The 17795-nt window shown below is 37.5% G+C and overlaps 1 protein-coding gene across 1 annotated transcript; it reads left to right on the top strand.

The window, feature by feature from the left end:
- The first annotated feature begins 252 nt into the window (after positions 1 to 252).
- Positions 253 to 17795, top strand: LOC133595652 (gamma-aminobutyric acid receptor-associated protein-like 1). Its single transcript, XM_061948430.2, has 5 exons — positions 253 to 426; positions 6118 to 6207; positions 6295 to 6373; positions 11818 to 11936; positions 16997 to 17795. Exons 2-5 carry the CDS (start codon positions 6118 to 6120, stop codon positions 17060 to 17062), a joined length of 354 nt encoding a protein of 117 aa, XP_061804414.1. The 5' UTR covers positions 253 to 426; the 3' UTR covers positions 17063 to 17795.

The raw sequence follows: 17795 nt of genomic DNA on the forward strand, positions 1-17795 counted from the left end.
AGTACTTGATGTACCTGCACACAACTGTCTGGATTGGAATTTCTTCCGCAGGTTCTGTCACGTTGAGCACATTCTTACGTCACACACGCAGAGCACGTAACCCCGTGTGGGCGTTTCTCCTAGGCCAGACGAAAGCGCTGATTGGTGGGTATTCCCATGACTCGATGTAATGGACCAGTAAAACAGCGTCATGGTTCAACTGTAGCCGTCTGTGATTGGTCAGAATGATTTGTGGGCGGGGCTGTACGTGTTGTTTTTGTTGAGGAACGTCGTCGACATCTTTACTGGTGGCGTCTGAAGTAAACACTAAAACCGTATTTTCTGTTTTGAATAATAGTTTTTTTTTAGGGGTTTGCGAACACTAGGGAGAAGTGAAGGCTTTTTGCTGGGTAATTCAGTCGAACGTCTTTTTATTGTCTTCAAAAGGTACGTAAACTTCGTTGCAGCACATTTAGACATTAGGGTTTACTAGTTTGACGTCCCTGCACTGACTTTGCACAATGTGGGTACCCCGAGTAAATAAGCGTAACAATTGCTACTTTATAAGGGTTGTTTATGGCGATTTTTATGACTTGTCAAAAAAAAACACAGCTAGCTGGTTAGCAGTCTGAACGATTGTTGTTGTTGTGTCAAGAGACGTGGCCTTGTTATTGTCTGATAATCATCGTGTTTTCCTTCCGTTTCGACGCACAAACGTGACAAAACGCAGTGAATGTGAGAGAAATACAGTTTAAAAACAATTGAGCGGTTCTAGGTTTATATTGTGGTTGTTGTTTACTGCCCCTTTAACCCCGCCCACTGCTAGCTTAGCTAACACAAAATGATAACGGCGTCTTTTGCCTTGAAATAAGAATTCTTAGGCGATGTTACTGTTTAATGGTCTCTCACATTTGGAAGTATCAAGGTACATTAGATGTTATATGTATGCATAATTAGTTTAAATCTTAGAAATATTTGTTTTGCTTAACATCCGTTAATGCTTTTGTTTTGAAATCAATGCAATCGTCTTGGTGTTTCATCACTTCCGGGTGAGCTGTCATAATATGGAAAACATGTTTACGCGGTAGTCAGCGGTGTACATAATGAAAAATGAAAGAATGTGGGGACCACTTTGATACGTTTTTTACATTAAATATACTAAAAACAAAATTTATCGCTGTTAATTGGTCCGGGTATTCTATCGATTTCGGCAACCCATCGGTAATACCATTTTTTTTGATAAATTGAAACTTTTATTAGTAGATTGCACAGTACAGTACATATTCCGTACAATTGACCACTAAATGGTAACACCCGAATAAGTTTTTCAACTTGTTAAGTCGGGGTCCACGTAATCAATTAATGGTACAAATATATACTATCATCATAGTACAGTCATCACACAATCAATCAATCAATCAATGTTTATTTATATAGCCCTAAATCACAAGTGTCTCAAAAGGCTATGAGAAACCTTGGAGAGGACCGCATATGTGGGTAACCCCCCCCCCCCTCTAGGGGAGACCGAATGCAATGGATGTCGAGTGGGTCTAACATAATATTGTGAGAGTCCAGTCCATAGTGGATCCAACATAATAGTAAGAGTTCAGTCCATAGTGGGGCCAGCAGGAAACCATCCCCAGCGGAGACGGGTCAGCAGCGCAGAGATTTTCCCAACTGATACACAGGCGAGCGGTCCACCCCGGGTCCTGACTCTGGACAGCCAGCACTTCATCCATGGCCACCGGACCTGTGTCTCCCCCTCCACAAGGGATAGGGGGAGCAGAGGAGAAAAGAAAAGAAACGGCAGATCAACTGGTCTAAAAAAGGGGGGCTATTTAAAGGCTAGAGTATACAAATGAGTTTTAAGATGGGACTTAAATGCTTCTACTGAGGTAGCATCTCTAACTGTTACCGGGAGGGCATTCCATAGTACTGGAGCCCGAATAGAAAACACTCTATAGCCCGCAGACTTTTTTTGGGCTCTGGGAATCACTAATAAGCCAGAGTTCTTTGAACGCAGATTTCTTGCCGGGACATATGGTACAATACAATCGGCAAGATAGGAAGGAGCTAGACCATCATCATCATCATCATCAGAGTATATACATTGAATTATTTACATTATTTACAATCCGGGGGGTGGGATGAGGAGGGTTTGGTTGATATCAGCACTTCAGTCATCAACAATTGGATCATCAGAGAAATGGGCATTGAAACAGTGTAGTTCTGACTTGGTAGGATATGTGCAGCGAGCAGAGAACAAAGTGAGTTCAGATAGCATAAGAACAAGTATATACATTAGAAATACATTTGATTATTTACATTTGGTTATTTACAATCCAGGGAGGTGGGATGTGGTGGGGGGAGGGTGTTAGTCAAGGGTTGAAGTTGCCTGGAGGTGTTGTTTTAGTGTGGTTTTGAAGGAGGATAGAGATGCACTTTCTTTTACACCTGTTGGGAGTGCATTCCATATTGATGTGGCATAGAAGGAGAATGAGTTTAGACCTTTGTTAGATCGGAATCTGGGTTTAACGTGGTTTGTGGAGCTCCCCCTGGTGTTGTGGTTATGGCGGTCACGTTAAGGAAGTAGTTTGACATGTACTTCGGTATCAGGGAGGTGTAGCGGATTTTATAGACTAGGCTCAGTGCAAGTTGTTTTACTGTCCTCCACCCTGAGCCAGCCCACTTTGGAGAAGTGAGTTGGAGTGAGGTGTGATCTGGGGTGGAGGTCTAAAAGTAACCTGACTAGCTTTTCTGGGATGTTTGGAGACTAGATTTGAGGGTTTTGGAGGTGCTAGGGTACCAGGAGGTGCAAGCGTAATCGGAAAAGGGTTTCTGCTAGAATCTTCAAGGTGCTTTTGTTGACCAGAGAGGAGATTCTGTAGAGAAATCTCGTTGGTTGGTTGACCTTTCTGATTACCATGAATTGATTAACGTGGACTCCGACTTAAACAAGTTGAAAAACGTATTCGGGTGTTACCATTTAGTGGTCAATTGTACGGAATATGTACTGTACTGTGCAATCTACTAATAAAAGTTTCAATCAATCAATCAATGAGCATGCTCGCGCATGCGCACAAAAGCAGATATTTCAACTATTCGTATAACAAATTACCCATCGAAAACTGCAGCTCCCTCGTGTAGACTCCTCATGTAGACATATACCATAAGTAGTCATTTTAAATTACAGTGCATTCATTAATATCGTAGACAATTACAACGTGAGGTAGTTCACATTGTATATTAACCCACAGTAAGCAGGTAGACAAATACAGCATGAGAAAGTTCATAAATCGGCGTTTATAAACGTATTTATGTTGCTAACTAACTGACAAAGTAAACCTAGCAAACGCATAATAATTTAGGATAATAATTGCAATTCTACAGTGGGAGCGTTATCGGTGAAATCGGCGTTCCGTAACTTAAAGGTGCATTTTTTTACATGGCTGCGTAACTCAACAGACCCCATTATCGAGTTACGCAACTGGTTGTTTTTTTCGAGGAAGCTGCCAACTTCGACAGAACACCGGAAATGACCACAATAAATGAATTCCCGCGTAATAGGCATCATTAAAGGGGAACATTATCACAATTTCAGAAGGGTTAAAACCATTAAAAATCAGTTCCCAGTGGCTTATTTTATTTTTCGAAGTTTTTTTCAAAATTTTACCCATCACGCAATATCCCTAAAAAAAGCTTCAAAGTGCCTGATTTTAACCATCGTTATATACACCCGTCCATTTTCCTGTGACGTCACATAGTGATGCCGATACAAACAAACATGGCGGATAGAACAGCAAGGTATAGCGACATTAGCTCGGATTCAGACTCGGATTTCAGCGGCTTAAGCGATTCAACAGATTACGCATGTATTGAAACGGATGGTTGTAGTGTGGAGGCAGGTAGCGAAAACGAAATTGAAGAAGAAACTGAAGCTATTGAGCCATATCGGTTTGAACCGTATGCAAGCGAAACCGACGAAAACGACACGACAGCCAGCGACACGGGAGAAAGCGAGGACGAATTCGGCGATCGCCTTCTAACCAACGATTGGTATGTGTTTGCTTGGCATTAAAGGAAACTAACAACTATGAACTAGGTTTACAGCATATGAAATACATTTGGCAACAACATGCACTTTGAGAGTGCAGACAGCCCAGTTTTCATCAATTAATATATTCTGTAGACATACCCTCATCCGCTCTATTTTCCTGGGGGTCTGGCGGCAGATTTCTTTGACTTTATCGTTGGAAATGCATCCGCTTTGAGTGTCGCAGGATATCCACACATTCTTGCCATCTCTGTCGTAGCATAGCTTTCGTCGGTAAAGTGTGCGGAACAAACGTCCAATTTCTTGCCACTTTTGCATCTTTGGGCCACTGGTGCAACTTGAATCCGTCCCTGTTCGTGTTGTTACACCCTCCGACAACCAGAGGTGGGTAGTAACGCGCTACATTTACTCCGTTACATCTACTTGAGTAACTTTTGGGATAAATTGTACTTCTAAGAGTAGTTTTAATGCAACATACTTTTACTTTTACTTAAGTATATTTATAGAGAAGGAACGGTACTTTTACTCCGCTACTTTTATCTACATTCAGCTCGCTACTCGCTACTAATTTTTATCGATCTGTTAATGCACGCTTTGTTTGTTTTGGTCTGTCAGACAGACCTTCAAAGTGTCTGCCTTACTGGTGACGTTTCACTTCGTTCCACCAATCAGATGCAGTCACTGGTGACGTTGGACCAATCAAACAGAGCCAGGTGGTCACATGACCTGACTTAAACAAGTTGAAAAACTTATTGGGGTGTTACCATTTAGTGGTCAATTGTACGGAATGTGTACTGTACTGTGCAATCTACTAATAAAAGTTCCAATCAATCAATCAAAAGTGTGAAGGAAAAAAGATACTTTTTTATTTCAAACGTACATCCCGTCAAAAGCCTAAAGACTGACCGCACATGAGGACGTTCCTGTCTTCACAATAAAAGTGCCGCTCCATCACGCCTGCGCTTTCAAAACAAGAGTCTCCGAAAGCCAGCGCAAACAAGTTAGCAGGCTACGGAGTTTGACGCCAATATATTTCTTGTTAAGTGTATAAAAACGAATATGGAAGCTGGACAAATAAGATGCCAAAAACCCACCACTTTCATGTGGTATTAGACAGAAAGGAGGAACTTTTCTTCTCCTCCATTTGAAAATGTGGACGTTATAATCACAACTGTCTGATTACAATCAACGCAAGTCATCAGAATCAGGTAATACACCAACTTATATTCTAGTCTTCATGAAAGAAAGGAATCTATATGTTAAACATGCATGTATATTCATGTATATTCATTAAAACACCTTTAACATGTAAACAAAAACAGCAAAAATAAATACATATAAATTATATACTGTATATATCAATGTATATGTATGTATGTATATATATATGTATATATATATATATATATATATATATATACACAGTGTATATATATATATATGTATGTATATATATATATATATATATATATATATATATATATATATATATATATATATATATATATATATATATATATATATATATATGATATGAGTGTGTATGTTACTCATCAGTTACTCATATTTGGGTGACTACTCCTTACTTTTACTTGAGTAATAAATCTCTAAAGTAACAGTACTCTTACTTGAGTACAATTTCTGGCTACTCTACCCACCTCTGCCGACAACACACCGACGAGGCATGATGTCTCCAAGGTATGGAAAACAGTCGAAAAAACGGAAAATAACAGAGCTGATTTAACTCGGTGTTTGTAATGTGTTTGAGAAAATGGTGGATTGCTTCCGAGAGCGAATAATAGAAAGGCGTTTAATTCGCCAAAATTCACCCATTTAGAGTTCGGAAATTGGTTAAAAAAATATATGGTCTTTTTTCTGCAACATCAAGGTATATATTGACGCTTACATAGGTCTGGTGATAATGTTCCCCTTTAAATATAAATCGAATATTTTCAAATCTATAACATAAAAAGCATATTTCCTACTACCTTCCAAATACATTTTTCAACACAATGACGCTACGGTCGGTGATGTCATCTTTTCCCATTTGTCCGCACAAGAAACAAGTTGTTGTGTGTGTTCAGATGGGGAGTCAGTACCAGCGCTCAGTACCACTGGAGGTAAGGAGAGCAGAGGGAGAGCGAGTCCGAGCCAAGCATCCTGACAAGATACCGGTGGGCACCACGGCAAACTGCAACTTTTGTGTGTTTGTGACACTCATCAAATATTTAAATACATATATATATATATATTTTGAACAGATCATCGTAGAGCGGTCCCAGAGGTCTCGAGCTCCTGACCTGGATAAGAAGAAATACTTGGTGCCCTCAGATTTAACAGGTGACGTTTGGCCCAAATGTTGGTCTTAAAGTTAGCTTTTTTGTAGCGGAATGATCCTGTTAAATAGAATATCTTTTTTATATGCATTTTTTTCAGTAGGTCCTTCAAAACAGAAGAGCATCCCTGTTTCATTTACTCAGGCGTTAATTGCAGTGGATCCTTAAAATCCCAGGAGCATTCCTGTTAAATAGAGGATCTTTGACTTGCGTTATTTGCAGTCGGTCCCTTAAAACCATGAAAGCTCTCCTTAGATTATAGAGGATCTTTGACTAGTAAGCCTTTCAGGGCACTCCTGTGACATATACAGGTGTTATTTGCGGTCAACCCTTGAAACCACCAGAGCATTATTGTCAAATAGAGAATCTTTGACCAGTGTTTTTATAGTAGGCCCTTTAAAGCAGAAGAGTACTTTGTCACGTATAGAGGATCTTTGACTATCCATATATCCATTTTCTACCGCTGGTCCCTTTTGGGGTCGCTGGAGCCTATCTCAGCTGCACACGGGCGGAAGGCGAGATACACCCTGGACAAGTCGCCACCTCATAGCAGGGCCAACACAGATAGACACATTCACACTCACGTTCACACACTAGGGCCAATTTAGTGTTGCCAATCAACCTATCCCCAGGTGCATGTCTTTGGAGGTGGGAGGAAGCCGAAGTACCCGGACTAGGGTTTATTATATTAGGCCCTTTAAAGCAGAAGAATACTATTGTCACATATAGATGATCTTTGACTAGTGTTTTTTCAGTAGGTCTTTTAAAGCAGAAGAGCACTCTTTTTTTGACATTATAGAAGATCTTTGACTTGGGTTTTTATAGCAGGTCCTTTAAAGCAGAAGAGTACTATTGTCACATATAGAGGATCTTTGACTAGGATTTATTATATTAGGTCCTTTAAAGCAGAAGAATACTATTGTCACATATAGAGGATCTTTGACTAGTGTTTTTTTAGTAGGTCTTTTAAAGCAGAAGAGCACTCTTTTTTGACATTATAGAGGATCTTTGACGGGGGTTTTTATAGCAGATCCTTTAAAGCAGAAGAGTACTATTGTCACATATAGAGGATCTTTGACTAGGTTTATTATATTAGGTCCGTTGAAGCAGAAGAATACTATTGTCACATATAGAGGATCTTTGACTAGTGTTTTTTGAGTAGGTCCTTTAAAGCAGAAGAACACTCTTTTTTGACATTATAGAAGATCTTTGACTGGGGTTTTTATAGCAGATCCTTTAAAGCAGAAGAGTACTATTGTCACATATAGAGGATCTTTGACGAGGATTTATTATATTAGGTCCTTTAAAGCAGAAGTATACTATTGTCACATATAGAGGATATTTGACTAGTGTTTTTTTAGTAGGTCTTTTAAAGCAGAAGAGCACTCTTTTTTTGACATTAAAGAGGATCTTTGACTGGGTTTTTTATAGCAGATCCTTTAAAGCAGAAGAGTACTATTGTCACATATAGAGGATCTTTGACGAGGATTTATTATATTAGGTCCTTTAAAGCAGAAGAATACTATTGTCACATATAGAGGATCTTTGACTCATGTTTTTTTAGTAGGTATTTTGAAGCAGAAGAGCACTCTTTTTTTGACGTTATAGAGGATCTTTGACTGGGGATTTTCTAGCAGATCCTTTAAAGCAGAATAGTACTATTGTCACATATAGAGGATCTTTGACTAGGTTTGTTATATTAGGTACTTTAAAGCAGAAGAATACTATTGTCACATATAGAGGATCTTTGACTAGTGTTTTTTTAGTAGGTCTTTTAAAGCAGAAGAGCACTCTTTTTTGACATTATAGAGGATCTTTGACTGGGGTTTTTATAGTAGATCCTTTAAAGCAGAAGAGTACTATTGTCACATATAGAGGATCTTTAACTAGGGTTTATTATATTAGGTCCTTTAAAGCAGAAGAATACTATTGTCACATATAGATGATCTTTGACTAGTGTTTTTTTAGTAGGTCTTTTAAAGCAGAAGTGCACCCTTGTCGCATATAGTTGATCTTTGACTGAGGATTTTATAACAGATCCTTTAAAGCAGTAGAGTACTATTGTCACATATAGAGGATCTTTGATTAGGGTTTATTATATTAAGTCCTTTAAAGCAGAAGAATACTATTGTCACATATAGATGATCTTTGACTAGTGTTTTTTTAGTAGGTCTTTTAAAGCAGAAGAGCACTCTTTTTTTGACATTAAAGAGGATCTTTGACTGGGTTTTTTATAGCAGATCCTTTAAAGCAGAAGAGTACTATTGTCATATATAGAGGATCTTTGACGAGGATTTATTATATTAGGTCCTTTAAAGCAGAAGAATACTATTGTCACATATAGAGGATCTTTGACTCATGTTTTTTTAGTAGGTATTTTAAAGCAGAAGAGCACTCTTTTTTTGACGTTATAGAGGATCTTTGACTGGGGATTTTCTAGCAGATCCTTTAAAGCAGAATAGTACTATTGTCACATATAGAGGATCTTTGACTAGGTTTGTTATATTAGGTACTTTAAAGCAGAAGAATACTATTGTCACATATAGAGTATCTTTGACTAGTGTTTTTTTAGTAGGTATTTTAAAGCAGAAGAGCACTCTTTTTTGACGTTATAGAGGATCTTTGACTGGGGATTTTCTAGCAGATCCTTTAAAGCAGAATAGTACTATTGTCACATATAGAGGATCTTTGACTAGGTTTGTTATATTAGGTACTTTAAAGCAGAAGAATACTATTGTCACATATAGAGGATCTTTGACTAGTGTTTTTTTAGTAGGTCTTTTAAAGCAGAAGAGCACTCTTTTTTGACATTATAGAGGATCTTTGACTGGGGATTTTATAGCAGATCCTTTAAAGCAGAAGAGTACTATTGTCATATATAGAGGATCTTTGACTAAGGTTTATTATATTAGGTCTTTTAAAGCAGAAGAATACTATTGTCATATATAGAGGATCTTTGACTAGTGTTTTTTAGTAGGTCTTTTAAAGCAGAAGATCACTCTTTTTTGACATTATAGAGGATCTTTGACTGGGGATTTTATAGCAGATCCTTTAAAGCAGAAGAGTACTATTGTCACATATAGAGGATCTTTGACTAGGGTTTATTATATTAGGTCCTTTAAAGCAGAAGAATACTATTGTCACATATAGAGGATCTTTGACTAGTGTTTTTTTAGTAGGTATTTTAAAGCAGAAGAGCACTCTTTTTTTGACGTTATAGAGGATCTTTGACTGGGGATTTTATAGCAGATCCTTTAAAACAGAAGAGTACTATTGTCACATATAGAGAATTTTTGACTAGGGTTTATTATATTAGGCCCTTTAAAGCAGAAGAATACTATTGTCACATATAGAGGATCTTTGACTAGTGTTTTTTTAGTAGGTCTTTTAAAGCAGAAGAGCACTCTTTTTTGACATTATAGAGGATCTTTGACTGGGGATTTTATAGCAGATCCTTTAAAGCAGAATAGTACTATTGTCACATATAGAGGATCTTTGACTAGGTTTGTTATATTAGGTACTTTAAAGCAGAAGAATACTATTGTCACATATAGAGGATCTTTGACTAGTGTTTTTTTAGTAGGTCTTTTAAAGCAGAAGAGTACTCTTTTTTGACATTATAGAGAATCTTTGACTGGGGATTTTATAGCAGATCCTTTAAAGCAGAAGAGTACTATTGTCACATATAGAGGATCTTTGACGAGGATTTATTATATTAGGTCCTTTGAAGCAGAAGAATACTATTGTCACAGATAGAGGAACTTTGACTAGGGTTTTTTCAGTAGGTCCTTTAAAGCAGAAGAACACTCTTTTTTTTGACATTATAGAGGATCTTTGACTGTTTTTTTTTATAGCAGATCCTTTAAAGCAGAAGAGTACTATTGTCACATATAGAGGATCTTTGACTAGGGTTTATTATATTAGGTCCTTTAAAGCAGAAGAATACTATTGTCACATATAGAGGATATTTGACTAGTGTTTTTTTAGTAGGTCTTTTAAAGCAGAAGAGCACTCTTTTTTGACATTATAGAGGATCTTTGACTGGGGTTTTTATAGTAGATCCTTTAAAGCAGAAGAGTACTATTGTCACATATAGAGGAACTTTGACTAGTGTTTTTTCAGTAGGTCCTTTAAAGCAGAAGAACACTCTTTTTTTGACATTATAGAGGATCTTTGACTGGGTTTTTTTTATAGCAGATCCTTTAAAGCAGAAGAGTACTATTGTCACATATAGAGGATCTTTGACTAGGGTTTATTATATTAGGCCCTTTAAAGCAGAAGAATACTATTGTCACATATAGATGATCTTTGACTAGTGTTTTTTTAGTAGGTCTTTTAAAGCAGAAGAGCACTCTTTTTTTGACATTAAAGAGGATCTTTGACCGGGTTTTTTATAGCAGATCCTTTAAAGCAGAAGAGTACTATTGTCACATATAGAGGATCTTTGACGAGGATTTATTATATTAGGTCCTTTAAAGCAGAAGAATACTATTGTCACATATAGAGGATCTTTGACTCATGTTTTTTTAGTAGGTATTTTAAAGCAGAAGAGCACTCTTTTTTTGACGTTATAGAGGATCTTTGACTGGGGATTTTATAGCAGATCCTTTAAAGCAGAATAGTACTATTGTCACATATAGAGGATCTTTGACTAGGTTTGTTATATTAGGTACTTTAAAGCAAAAGAATACTATTGTCACATATAGAGTAACTTTGACTAGTGTTTTTTTTAGTAGGTCTTTTAAAGCAGAAGAGCACTCTTTTTTTGACATTATAGAGGATCTTTGACTGGGATTTTTTATAGCAGATCCTTTAAAGCAGAATAGTACTATTGTCACATACAGTGAATCTTTGACTAGGGTTTATTATATTAGGTCCTTTAAAGCAGAAGAATGCTATTGTCACATATAGAGGATCTTTGACTAGTGTTTTTTTAGTAGGTCTTTTAAAGCAGAAGTGCACCCTTGTCGCATATAGTTGATCTTTGACTGAGGATTTTATAACAGATCCTTTAAAGCAGAAGAGTACTATTGTCACATATAGAGGATCTTTGACTAGGGTTTATTATATTAGGTCCTTTGAAGCAGAATAATACTATTGTCACATATAGAGTAACTTTGACTAGTGTTTTTTTTAGTAGGTCCTTTAAAGCAGAAGTGCACCCTTGTCGCATATAGTTGATCTTTGACTTGCGTTATCCACAGTCGGTCCCATAAATCCACCAGGGCTCTCCTTTCAATTTATGGAGGATCTTTGACTAGTAAGCCCTCCGAAACATAAAAGTGCTCGTGTCACACAAACAAGATATTTGACTTTATTGGTATGTTAGTCATTTTGTGGAAGTCCTTTTTGTAGATCATCACTTTTGCTTTCTGTTTCCTTCTCAATCACATAACATGACAAACGTGACATCATCTCACATGGTTTTCCTGACGTGTACTCATTCAGTGGGCCAGCTGTGCTTCCTGATCCGTCAGCGCGTTTCTTTGAGACCAGAGGAGGCGCTCTTCTTCTTCGTCAACAACTCCCTGCCCCCCTCCAGCTCGCCTCTCTCTGCTGTGTATGAGGTAACTGCATTTGTACACCCCCCCCCCCCCCACACACACACACACACACACACGGTCAGCAAAGCGTTGACCAACATGGGTCACGTTGTTTACCACTAACAGACAAGTGTTTGACACCATAGTTGGTGCAGCTTTCATTTCAGCCAGCAATACTTTTACAATTATAATATCTTGTCTGACACCATCTCTTGTGGTCCAGCTACTACACCTTGACCATATATGGATATAAATATGCTTTGTCACTTCAACAGTCCAATGTCGCAACTTGTTCTAATTTCATTATCTGTTTTCATTTTGAAACCTGGTCCACCATCTGTCTGTCCCTATTATTGTCCCATATCAAAACACTGTATTTATTGCTTTAGACATGATAGTTTTCCATCTTCCAATACATATTTTATATACTCCAAGGATTATACTCCAATTCTATTTACCATATTTTCCGGACTATAAGGCACACTTAAAATCCTTTTTTTTTCTCAAAACTCGACAGTGCACCTTATAACCCGGTGCGCCTAATGTACGGAATAATTCTGGTTTTGCTTACCGGCCTCGAAGCAATTTTATTTGGTACATGGTGAAATGATAAGTGTGACCAGCAGATGGCAGTCAAACATAAGAGATATGTGTAGACTGCACTATGATGGCAATATGACTCAAGTAAACAACACCAACATTTTATATGCTCCATTGAAAATATAGAACATTACACGCGGCGCTCAAAAATCTATCAAAATGTTTTAGTACGACTTTGGTAAGCTATGAAGCCGCACCGCTTGATGGATTGTCGGCGCATTAAACATACATGTATTAATATGGTGTGTGTATAAGGTGAGACATATTATCTGGCGTTTTGTTTCGCAATATTATGCAAAAGCATCTTTTCTTACCTTCTGGTATTTGGGATCTGCATGAATCCTGAAAAATTGCGCGCATCTGCCTTTGTAGTCTGTGGCGACACCGTAGTCGATAATCGTCCTCTTTTTCAGTTTCTTTATCTTCTTGTTATGGGACATTCATCCTCCGCTGTTGCCATTTCTAATATAAAGTAGTGTAAAGTTCTTACTTATATCTGTCAGTAAACTCACAATGAAAGCGCTAAAACATACCGGTGTAGTGAGTTTACATTATTCACCCAAGGAACTTTAGGGGACTACAGATGAAAACTAGCCTTCTGGCTAATTCTGGCTTTTTTTAACCATGTGTAATCATGTGTTTTATGAAATTGCATTGTCCCCTTTGAAATAAACTAATCTTAATCTTAATCTAGTTATTAGAGAGTTCCGGTCGGACATTTTTTCACATCACCGGCCTTGTTGTTTCCGGATGAGGAGATGCTGCTTCGTTATTGATTAAAGTAAAGTCTGAATGTCATTAAAACAGTTAGCTCCATCTTTTGACACTTCTTACACTCCCGTCCTTGCACGCTACACCGCTACAACAAAGATGATGGGGAGAAGACGCTGCCGAAGGTGAGCCACGTAAATAAGACCGCCCACAAAACGGAAAAATCCGGAAGCGACTGTCAGAAAGCGTCTTGAAGATGATCTGTAAAACATAATTTATGCAACATTTTGACCAAATAACCACCATTACATGTTATGTAGACCACAAGGAAGTGTTTTACATTTAGAAAAAAAAATTAAAATAATATGACTCCATTAAAACGCCCTATAACCCGGTGCGCCCTATATATGAAAAAAGATCGAAAATAGACCATTCATTGGCAGTGCGCCTTACAATCCGGTGCGCCCTATGGTCCGGAAAATATGGTAATTGACAGTTTCCTATAGTCGCTATGTGCATAATCTACAAAAGCAAACAACTGTCAGAGCGTCAGGGTCTTTAGTAGGTGCTGGGTCAGAAAACACTAGTGTTATTTTAATGAACACCACAAGATGAATCCTAAGTGGTTAGCATCTCGTCGGTTTCTACCTCAAGCAGTGATGTTGTTAGGTCTTCAATAGAGTTAGTCTTTGTATTTGAATGGGTCCCTGGGAAATTCGATGAGTACCCCCTAAAAGGTATACTTTTCTCAAATTGTATGATATATATTGGTTATAATTAACATATATATTAATTTATGTTCAAAACGTATCTCAAATTAAACAGAAACAGTTTAAATTGTATTCAAAATTATTCATACTTAGTACAAACACACATAGAGTACAAAGAGCAGCAGACTGGCCTAGTAGTATTAAGTTATCATTTAATTTTGGCTTCTACAGGGTTTGATTACTATATGTCTGTAAGTAGAAATGCATTTGTTGTTTTATGTAGAATTTGTTGCGTTAAATTCGGAAGTTTAAAACGAGCACAATGCTAATTTTGGTTAGCCTGTCAATGGGCTCTTCCTTTGTATGTTAGCATCAAGCTAGCGGCATAAGAGCCAACCTTTAACGTGTACCGGGTATGATTGTAATGAATTTTTTTTCAGTTTTTAACAAACTGTATTGTTGATTTAACATAATTCATACACGTATATGCACTTTGTGTGTACATTAGCCTACTTTCCTTCATGTGCTTAGTTTTTACAATAGCTTTATTGGGAGAGTGGCCGTGCCAGCAATCTGAGGGTTACTGGTTCAATCCCCACCTTCTACCATCCTAGTCACGTCCGTTGTGTCCTTGAGCAAGACACTTCACCCTTCCTCCTGATGGGACTGGTTAGCGCCGTGCATGGCAGCTCCCGCCATCAGTGTGTGAATGTGTGAATGTGTGTGTGTGAATGGGTGAATGTGGAAAATAGTGTCAAAGCGCTTTGAGTTCCTTAAAAAAAAGGTAGAAAAGCGCTATACAAGTACGACCCATTTACCATTTATTGTGGATTGTATGAGTAGCCTCAAGTTTTTCACCTCTAATTTAACTGCCTAACAAAATTCCAACATTCAGGGAGGGCAGAATGATCTATGAAAAATAAACAATGGGTGTACTGTACAAAGTGCAGCCTATGTTACATTTTATATGCTCCATTGAAAATATAGAACATTACACGCGGTGCTCAAAAATCTATCAAAATGTTTTAGTACGACTTTGGTAAGCTATGAAGCCGCACGGCTTGATGGATTATCGGCGCATTAAACATACATGTATTATTATGGTGTGTGTATAAGGTAAGACATATTATCTGGCGTTTGGTTTTGCAATATTATGCAAAAGCATCTTTTCTTACCTTCTGGTACCTGCGGATCTGTATTTGGGATCTGCATGAATCCTGAAAAATTGCGCGCATCTGCCTTTGTAGTCCATAGCGACACCGTAGTCGATAATCATCCTCTTTTTCAGTTTTTTTATCTTCTTGTTATGGGACATTCATCCTCCGCTGTTGCCATTTCTAATATAAAGTATTGTAAAGTTCTTACTTATATCCAGAGGTGGGTAGTAACGCGCTACATTTAGTCTGTTACATCTACTTGAGTAACTTTTGGGATAAATTGTACTTCTAAGAGTAGTTTTAATGCAACATACTTTTACTTTTACTTGAGTATATTTATAGAGAAGAAACGCTACTTTTACTCCGCTACTTTAATCTACATTCAGCTCGCTACTCGCTACTAATTTTTATCGATCTGTTAATGCACGCTTTGTTTGTTTTGGTCTGTCAGACAGACCTCCATAGTGCCTGCGTTTCAACAAATACAGTCACTGGTGACGTTCACTCCGTTCCACCAATCAGATGCAGTCACTGGTGACGTTGGACCAATCAAACAGAGCCAGGGGTCACATGACCTGACTTAAACAAGTTGAAAAACTTATTGGGGTGTTACCATTTAGTGGTCAATTGTACGGAATATGTACTGTACTGTGCAATCTACTAATAAAAGTTCCAATCAATCAATCAAAAGTGTGAAGGAAAAAAGACCCTTTTTTATTTCAACCGTACATCCCGTCAAAAGCCTAAAGACTGACTGCACAGTTCCTGTCTTCACAATAAAAGTGCTGCTACATCGCGCCTGCGCTTTCAAAATAAGAGTCTCCGAAAGCCAGCGCAAACAAGCTAGCAAGCCACGGAGTTTGCCGCCAATGTATTTCTTGTAAAGTGTATAAAAACGAATATGGAAGCTGGACAAATAAGATGCCAAAAACCAACCACTTTCATGTGGTATTAGACAGAAAGGAGGAACTTTTTTTCTCCTCCATTTGAAAACGTGGACGTTATCATCACTACTGTCTGATTACAATCAATGCAAGTCATCAGAATCAGGTAATACACCAACTTATATTCTTGTTTTCATGAAAGAAAGGAATCTATATGTGTTAAACATGCATGTATATTCATTAAAACACCTTTAACATGTGAACAAAAACGGCAAAATAAATAAATATAAATTATATACTGTATATATCAATGTATGTATATATATATATATGTGTATATATATATATATATATATGTGTATATATATGTGTGTATATATATATATATATATATATATATATATATATATATATATATATATATATATATATATATATATATATATATATATATGTGTGTGTGTGTATATGTTACTCATCAGTTACTCAGTACTTGAGTAGTTTTTTCACAACATACTTTTTACTTTTACTCAAGTAAATATTTGGGTGACTACTCCTTACTTTTACTTGAGTAATAAATCTCTAAAGTAACAGTACTCTTACTTGAGTACAATTTCTGGCTACTCTACCCACCTCTGACGATGGGTGTACAAAGTGCAGCCTATGTTACATTGTAGTATTAAAATAATCAGCAACAATTGAAAAATACAGCAAAAAAAAACAACGAAAAAGATATGTTGAAGCTAATTACTTATAACACAGATTTGTCTTTAAATATGTGAGTTTCATTTGTTTTGGCCTTGTTAAAGAAAACACCGCCCTGGTCACGCCCCCACTGCCACAAATGAGTTTTGGCATTTGTGAAAAAACAACCTGTTTCCAGTTAACGCCTGCTTCCAATCAAGTTTGCAGACGAAAATTAGAGCATTACTGAGATATATATTTGGACAAACAGGTGGCGTCATGAAGGTGAAAGTGAGAACGAGCTGCAAAATCTGACTCGGTTTTTTGTCGCCCTCCAGGAGCACCATGAAGAAGACCTGTTCCTCTACCTGACCTACAGCAACGAGAGCGTCTACGGCGCCTGACAAAAGCACACCGAATTAGCCATTAAGGCGACAACAAGAAAGTGGGGGGAAGGAGGGAAGAGAGGAGGAGTAAAGTGTTCTGTTTGCTAAAACTTCATGCTATTACAGCGGTACCTCGGTTTTTGTAAGTACAGTCATCCCTCATTTATCGCTGTTAATTTACCGCGATAAATTAATTTCTGCAAAGTAGGAATCATTAATTATACATCGAATATTTTCATAGCTAGAGCATAAAAAGCGTGTTTACTACCGTCTAAATGCCTTTTTCAACATAATGACAGCCCTCTAGATATGAAATACCAACCTTTAGTCACCTTTACACTCTTAATCCAATATAGTAATGCTTCCTGAGGCTGAGCCAATCAGTGGCCACGATACTAAACAGAGTGCGCTGACTGGTTTGGTCTCATCTAGAGGCCAATACGACTGTCATATTGATATTTTTAGTTGATTTAGACATTTTTATGCTGCAAATTTATTAATTTAGGGCAAACATTTTTAGACAAGACAAGAAGAGCTGGACGAAGTAGCTGGGTAGAGGGAAGTCTGGGTTTCCCTGCTTAGGCAGCTGTCCCCGCGACTTTGGATAAACAGAAGAAGATGGAAAGATGTATTTTAGCCAAATTAAACATTTGTAGAATATGCTTAAAATATACAATATCCCCCAAAAATCTGCAATGTGGTGAGAGATGACTAATCCAGTCCAAAATTCATCCATCCATCCATTTTCTTC

This window comes from Nerophis lumbriciformis, linkage group LG04 (assembly GCF_033978685.3).
Source record: "Nerophis lumbriciformis linkage group LG04, RoL_Nlum_v2.1, whole genome shotgun sequence".
NCBI classification, from domain to species: Eukaryota; Metazoa; Chordata; class Actinopteri; order Syngnathiformes; family Syngnathidae; genus Nerophis; species Nerophis lumbriciformis.